Source organism: Cyprinus carpio, chromosome A1 (assembly GCF_018340385.1).
Source record: "Cyprinus carpio isolate SPL01 chromosome A1, ASM1834038v1, whole genome shotgun sequence".
NCBI lineage: Eukaryota > Metazoa > Chordata > Actinopteri > Cypriniformes > Cyprinidae > Cyprinus > Cyprinus carpio.
In genome coordinates this window covers 38,445,505-38,454,219 of record NC_056572.1, presented here as the reverse complement: position 1 = coordinate 38,454,219, position 8,715 = coordinate 38,445,505, and the positions used below count along the sequence as shown (strand labels likewise).

The 8,715-nt window shown below is 43.2% G+C and overlaps 1 protein-coding gene across 2 annotated transcripts in view; it reads left to right on the top strand.

Annotated features, from left to right (window-relative positions):
- The first annotated feature begins 236 nt into the window (after positions 1-236).
- LOC109053292 (dynamin-2-like) overlaps positions 237-8,715 on the top strand; it is a 23,334-nt gene continuing 14,855 nt past the window's right edge. For both annotated transcript variants that reach the window (XM_042765739.1, XM_042765737.1), the window contains exons 1-7: positions 237-620; positions 1,472-1,545; positions 2,530-2,679; positions 2,795-2,879; positions 2,952-3,070; positions 3,439-3,537; positions 5,072-5,232. In XM_042765739.1, the coding sequence (XP_042621673.1) occupies positions 460-620; positions 1,472-1,545; positions 2,530-2,679; positions 2,795-2,879; positions 2,952-3,070; positions 3,439-3,537; positions 5,072-5,232 (849 nt within the window). In that variant the 5' untranslated portion in view covers positions 237-459. The remainder of the gene's footprint in view (positions 621-1,471; positions 1,546-2,529; positions 2,680-2,794; positions 2,880-2,951; positions 3,071-3,438; positions 3,538-5,071; positions 5,233-8,715) is intronic.

Here is an 8,715-nt window from a genome sequence, read left to right as displayed (position 1 = left end):
ACACCAGCAATTATTTAGACTCACGTAAATTAGACACACGCAATATATGTCACTAATATCGGCTTCTAATTTTTACTAAAATATTTCACATATGTAACGGAAAACGGGTTAAACCATTAAAGTATCTATCGCCCCGCCCATTTTCCTACGACCACCCGCGGTCTGCCAATGCCGCTCTCGATGAACTTGACAGACATCAGCGGTGACCAATAGAAACGCGCGGTTTGCAGACAAGGGTCGTTCTTCAGAAGTTTATGATGGTCTGCTGACCGGATGGGAAAACTTTCTCCCGAGTTTTTCCTCTCTTTGTCTGACAACCGGTGTCTTATTGCTTGGGTGGTTTTATTTGCAATCAGACGCTTTATTTCGGGTCGACTCGTCTTTGAACGCGCAGTAAGCGAGTGATGAAGTGATCGGTAGAGTCTCTGCGGGGTTTGTAGCGTCTGAGAGAAGCTGGTGATGGGGAACCGCGGGATGGAGGAGCTGATCCCCCTCATTAATAAACTGCAGGACGCCTTCAGCTCCATCGGTCAGAGCTGTCACCTGGAGCTGCCGCAGATCGCGGTGGTGGGCGGCCAGAGCGCCGGGAAGAGCTCGGTGCTGGAGAACTTCGTGGGCAGGTCACAGCGCCTTTCTGAACAAAGCTATAAAAAACACACTAGAAAAAGACATCTAGTGCTTATTTCTAATTATTTACTTCGAATGAGCATCAGCTGTATGCAGATGAATTTGAAAACGTTTCAGATATTTCAGGCGATCAAACTTTATCCATCCTCTGCTGAAGCGGTGATGTGTTCTTAAAGCGATAGTTCGCTCAAAAATCAAGATTATGTGGGCATTTATTCACCTTCATCTCTACAAACCCGTTTTTTGGGGGGCAATACAATTTTTTCGTACAGCTACACAGTGACCAGATGTTTTTATAGAACGTTACTTTAAAAAGTAACGCATTACTCCCTACAATGTAACTAATTGCGTAACTTAGTTACTTTTTACTTATGCTATGATACTTTTGCGATACTTTTTCTGATCTGGGCGGGGCTTGCTTATTTGTTTTAATATGAAAAAGTAATTTTTGGGCAAATACACAATAAGTCTAGAACTACAGTCACATTGTGTTCACACTCAGCAGCTTTCGAAAATAGCAGCTTTCGTCCCTCGGAGGCTCAAATGAGTGTGTTTTCGCTAAGAACAGACCTCAGGTAACTGTGATCTCAGCATGTGCTGACTTGACATCTTTAGGATTCGTGCTGAAGCAACAGGAAGAGAAACACACACACATAGATATATATTATCATGTCAGTTCATGGAGACTGTGGTCTGCGAAGTGAAACTTCCTTCTTGTCTTTCTTTGAGGGTGTGTGTTTGGTTTATTGACTTTTTCTCGGTTTTCCGTGTGCAGTTTGATGAACCAGAGAAAGATGCGGTCATTTGACAGTTTATGAAAAATGTCTCTGTGTCTGTGGTTCAGGGACTTTCTTCCGAGAGGATCGGGCATCGTCACTCGCAGGCCTCTGATTCTCCAGCTGGTCAACAGTAAAGCAGGTAAACACTGTAAAAAAAATACACTGTTAACTTTGTTAGTGCACATTGCTTGTCTGAAGGTGAATAATTAATCCATGCAAGTTAATACACTGATGAAAAAAATGAGTTTGTCTTGGTAATCTTTAATCCGTAGAGCTTTGAAATATTCCTTTAATGCAAGGTTTAATAATTGGCATTTGGAGTGGCTGATATAAAATTCACAGTATTGTAATAATAAACACACAAGTGATTCAAAACTATTGAAACATAATAACTAATGTTCATTTTGACTTTTGAGCACAGCAGGGTTATTATAGTTAATAAACTTAAACTGTTAAAAAAAGTTACATGAAATAAATTAAGTGTTAACTATGTTTTATTTCAGTTCATAAACTTATTTTAAGTTCATTTTCATTTAATTTAACCTTAAGTACTAAAATAGCTAAAATAAAAAAAAAACTGTGTAGACATATTGAAAATAAAAAAAGACGAACACACAACAATTATTAAAAATGTATCTCAAATTAAAATGAAAAGAAAATACAAACAAAACTAATTAAAAATACTAAACTAAAACATAAAACTAATAAAAATATGTTAATAAATACTGTATTAATATATTAACAATACTAAAATAATGCTGGAGCACAGTAAATGTAGGTCTATCAAACATTTGGAAAATAGCATAAAACAGGCTGCTTTGAAAAATCTGGGTTGTGATCTTCCTGCTACTGATGAGATTTATCCAGAAAAAAGGTCTGTTCAGTCCTGAAAGATCCCTCACATCCAGCCAGACACCTCTTCACGAATCACGCCTCTGGCTTTAGAGCAATTCAAACTGAGAGCAATCATTTCCTATGTTCTCACGGCAATTAATATGTGAATAAATAAATAAAATAACACAAAAACGCCTTACAAAATTACTAAAACTTTAAAAATAGAATGAATACAGAAATTGCAAAAATAAAAAAATCTAGAATACTCTCTCTCTGTGTCTGTGTCTAGAATATGCGGAGTTCCTGCACTGTAAGGGCCGTAAGTTTGTGGACTTTGACGAGGTTCGTCTGGAGATCGAGGCCGAGACGGACCGACTCACCGGATCTAATAAAGGAATCTCTCCGGTGCCCATCAACCTGCGCGTTTACTCGCCCAACGGTAACCATTCTGACCTTCCTGGGGTTAGAAGTCACATACGGCAGATTTCTCATGACAGACTTATAATGTTAGGAAAACTACACGTTTGTACTCTCTCTCTCTCTCGCTCTCTCAGTGTTGAATCTGACGCTGATCGATCTGCCCGGCATGACGAAGGTGGCGGTGGGAGACCAGCCGGTGGACATCGAGTACCAGATCCGGTAAGAGCTGTTGCTTTGATCAGGTACAGGACCCGAGTGAAACACTGACAGCTCTTCTCCGTCTGCCATCAGAGACATGCTGCTGCAGTTCATCTCCAAAGAGAGCTGCCTGATCCTGGCTGTCACGCCGGCCAACTCCGACCTCGCCAACTCTGACGCGCTGAAGATCAGCAAAGAGGTGGACCCTCAGGGTAAGAGACGCTCTTCCTGTCACGGTAAAGGAACGGGTTATCTGGGCTCAAAATGCTGTTTATACATCAGTCATGGAATGAAGTGTTTCAGTTGGAAGTTCGTCTCACATTTTTTAAATGTAACAACTTGTTACAGAATGTTCAGAGAATGTTCAAAAGTAACATTCTCACAATGTGTGCAAAGGAACATTCCATTAACATTTGAATAGCCAAGAAAAAATGTGAAAACATTTTAAAAACTGGATGCTTTAAATGTCCAGGGAGCATTCAGAAAGTTTTATTGGGAACGTTAGCAAAATGTCCTTTGTTAGCCTGGGAGGTGATTGAGAAACTGTATCCGCTCTTGACCTTTGACCATTGCCCTGCAGGTCTGCGCACCATCGGTGTGATCACCAAACTGGACCTGATGGATGAAGGAACCGACGCCAGAGACATCCTGGAGAACAAGCTGCTTCCTCTGCGCAGAGGTCAAATCTCAGCTGGTTTAACTCAAATACCTTAAACTGGAATAAACCTTAATCAATAAATACAAATCAATAAACATTGTATTGACCTAAACAACTAGTAAAAAAGTCAGAGAAACACAACAGAATTACCAGAATGTTAACTAAAATTAAAATTAAAACAAAGATGGAATTTAGATGGAAACTGTTCTTAATTCACAAATGTTTAATGTAGGGATGCACGATCATGATTTTTCATGGCCGATTCCGATACCGATTTCCGATTTATTTTTATTTTTTTTAAGCAACAAACAGGAAACAAGGAAAGTATGCATAAACAAGATGTTTATTTGGTATTTAATAGGCCAAACTGGCTTTTTGCTATTGAAAACAATAACCGTAACCATCTGAAATTAACGGCAGTGACTGCACAGTAAGTAGCCTACATTCAATACAAACATAGATGGTACAGACATCAGCATTTAGCTTTTATTTTTGAATTGGGTTGAAACTACATAAACTGCATAGTTCTACAATCCAAACAACACAAACAACACACATTCAATAAGATGTTTCTTAATCAGCATTCAGTATTTGTTTTAGTTTTTAAATTTGGTTTTAAATAAAAAAAGGTCTTTACCAGTGAGACTAAATAAAAGTATGCTATATAAATTAATTATTCCAAAATGTTAAAATCAAATAATGTTGGTGCGAATAAAACAAAGATGCAAAGTGTTTCATCTGTCCAATTAAAAAAAAAATAGGGTAATGATTCACATCTATATTTTTTACTTGAGCCAATGAAAAATAAATAACTATTGTCTCAAGTTAAAAAAAATATAGATGTGATTCATTACCCTAAAATGTTTTAATTGGATGAATGAAACACTTTTTTCAGTGTGCTACAGCAGGTGATTTTTAAATCAAATTAAGTCGATGTAATTTTAAGGTAAAATAAAAATAATCATTCTACTTCTGGCTTCTCAAACGTGTATGCAAGTTCTACTTTACAAAAAAAAAAAAAAAAAAACATTTTAGTCCTTTTCGTTTCTCATCCAACACGCGAGAAGTTGAGCTGAACATCCCTTCACTGTATACACTTGTGTAGGGCGTGGACAGCTACAGTACGCTCGCGCAGCTTCAGTGAGCGCAGGAAAGGGGCTCTTATTTTGTGCAGTAGGCTGTTCACTTCCTGCTATCTGTGCCTCAGACATGTAACTCTGCACTTCCAGTGCTGAACGGCTGCCCGCGTTCTGCGCATAGATTTCGAAATACTTCCACACAAATGACATGATAGCGAACGATTACAATGTAGTCTGTGCACGCGGGCGCACTTCCTGAAAAAAATTGGCCGAAAAAAGACCAAAAACCGGCCGATCGCCGATCGCATATTTTAAGCAAAAACCGGTCGGTTCCGATTTATGGCCAGTCAACCGGTGCATCCCTAGTTTAATGCCATATTCAGATTTTCTGCATTATATTCTCAGGTTTGTATGGAACCAGAGCTCATAATGCACACATACACGTTCTGTTATTAGAGTTGTGTGTGTGTTTGTAGGTTATATCGGTGTGGTGAACCGCAGTCAGAAGGACATCGACGGCAGGAAGGACATCAAAGCTGCACTCGCTGCTGAGAGGAAGTTCTTCCTGTCCCATCCGGCCTACAGACACCTGGCCGAGAGAATGGGCACACCGTACCTGCAGAAAACACTCAACCAGGTACACACACACACACACACACACCGTACCTGCAGAAAACACTCAACCAGGTACACACACAACAAACACACACACACACACACTGTACCTGCAGAAAACACTCAACCAGGTACACACACACACACACACACACACTGTACCTGCAGAAAACACTCAACCAGGTACACACACACACACACACACACACACACCGTACCTGCAGAAAACACTCAACCAGGTACACACGCACACACACACCGTACCTGCAGGAAAACACTCAACCAGGTACACACACACACACACACACACTCACACCGTACCTGCAGAGAAAACACTCAACCAGGTACACACACACACACACACACTCACACCGTACCTGCAGAAAAACACTCAACCAGGTACACACACACACACACACACCGTACCTGCAGAAAACACTCAACCAGGTACACACACACACACACACACACCGTACCTGCAGAAAACACTCAACCAGGTACACACACACACTCACACCGTACCTGCAGAAAACACTCAACCAGGTACACACACACACACACACACACACACTGCACCTGCAGAAAACACTCAACCAGGTACACACACACACACACACTCACACCGCGTACCTGCAGAAAAACACTCAACCAGGTACACACACACACACTCACACCGTACCTGCAGAAACACACTCAACCAGGTACACACACACACCCACACACACACACACACTGTACCTGCAGAAAACACTCAACCAGGTACACACAAACACACACACACACACACTGTACCTGCAGAAAACACTCAACCAGGTACACACACACACACACACACACACACTGTACCTGCAGAAAACACTCAACCAGGTACACACACACACACACACACACACCGTACCTGCAGAAAACACTCAACCAGGTACACACACACACACACACACCGTACCTGCAGAAAACACTCAACCAGGTACACACACACACTCACACCGTACCTGCAGAAAACACACTCAACCAGGTACACACACACACACACACACCGTACCTGCAGAAAACACTCAACCAGGTACACACACACACACACACCGTACCTGCAGAAAACACTCAACCAGGTACACACACACACTCACACCGTACCTGCAGAAAACACTCAACCAGGTACACACACACACACACACACACACTGTACCTGCAGAAAAACACTCAACCAGGTACACACACACACACACACACTCACACCGTACCTGCAGAAAACACTCAACCAGGTACACACACAAACACACACACACACACACTGTACCTGCAGAAAACACTCAACCAGGTACACACACACACACACACACACCGTAACCTGCAGAAAACACTCAACCAGGTACACACACAAACACACACACACACACACACACACTCACACCGTACCTGCAGAAAACACTCAACCAGGTACACACACACACACACACCGTACCTGCAGAAAACACTCAACCAGGTACACACACACACTCACACCGTACCTGCAGAAAACACTCAACCAGGTACACACACACACACACACACTGTACCTGCAGAAAACACTCAACCAGGTACACACACACACACACACACACACACTGCACCTGCAGAAAACACTCAACCAGGTACACACACACACACACACACACACTGTACCTGCAGAAAACACTCAACCAGGTACACACACACACACACACACACACGCACACACTGTACCCTGCAGAAAAACACTCAACCAGGTACACACACACACACACACCGTACCTGAAGAAAACACTCAACCAGGTACACACACACACACACCGTACCTGCAGAAAACACTCAACCAGGTACACACACACACACACACACCGTACCTGCAGAAAACACTCAACCAGGTACACACACACTCACACACACACACACACACCGTACCTGCAGAAAACACTCAACCAGGTACACACACACACACACACACCGTACCTGCAGAACAACACTCAACCAGGTACACACACACACACACACACACACACACACACACACACACACACACACACACACCGTACCTGCAGAAAACACTCAAGAACCAGGTACACACACACACACACACCGTACCTTCAGAAAACACTCAACCAGGTACACACACACACACACACACCGTACCTGCAGAAAACACTCAACCAGGTACACACACACACACACAACACACCGTACCTGCAGAAAACACTCAACCAGGTACACACACACACACACACACAGATACACACACACACCGTACCTGCAGAAAACACTCAACCAGGTACACACACACACACACACCGTACCTGCAGAAAAAACACTCAACCAGGTACACACACACACACACACACACTGTACCTGCAGAAAACACTCAACCAGGTACACACACACACACACACACTGTACCTGCAGAAAAACACTCAACCAGGTACACACACACACACACACACACACACTGTACCTGCAGAAAACACTCAACCAGGTACACACACACACACACACACACACACACCGTACCTGCAGAAAACACTCAACCAGGTACACACACACCCACACACACACTGTACCTGCAGAAAACACTCAACCAGGTACACACACACACACACACACACACCGTACCTGCAGAAAACACTCAACCAGATACACACACACACACACACCGTACCCTGCAGAAAACACACTCAACCAGGTACACACACACACTCACACCGTACCTGCAGAAAAACACTCAACCAGGTACACACACACACACACACACACACGTACCTGCAGAAAACACTCAACCAGGTACACACACACACACACACACACCGTACCTGCAGAAAACACTCAACCAGGTACACACACACACACACACACACACACACTGTACCTGCAGAAAAACACTCAACCAGGTACACACACACACACACACACACTGTACCTGCAGAAAACACTCAACCAGGTACACACACACACACACACACACACTGTACCTGCAGAAAACACTCAACCAGGTACACACACACACACACACACACACACACACACCGTACCTGCAGAAAACACTCAACCAGGTACACACACACACACACACACACACACCGTACCTGCAGAAAACACTCAACCAGGTACACACACACACACACACACACTGTACCTGCAGAAAAACACTCAACCAGGTACACACACACACACACACCGTACCTGCAGAAAACACTCAACCAGGTACACACACACACCACACAACACACCGTACCTGCAGAAAACACTCAACCAGGTACACACACACACACACACACACACACACACACACACACACACCGTACCTGCAGAAAACACTCAACCAGGTACACACACACACACACACCGTACCTGCAGAAAACACTCAACCAGGTACACACACACACACACACACACACACACACACACTTGCACCGTACCTGCAGAAAACACTCAACCAGGTACACACACACACACACACCGTACCTGCAGAAAACACTCAACCAGGTACACACACACA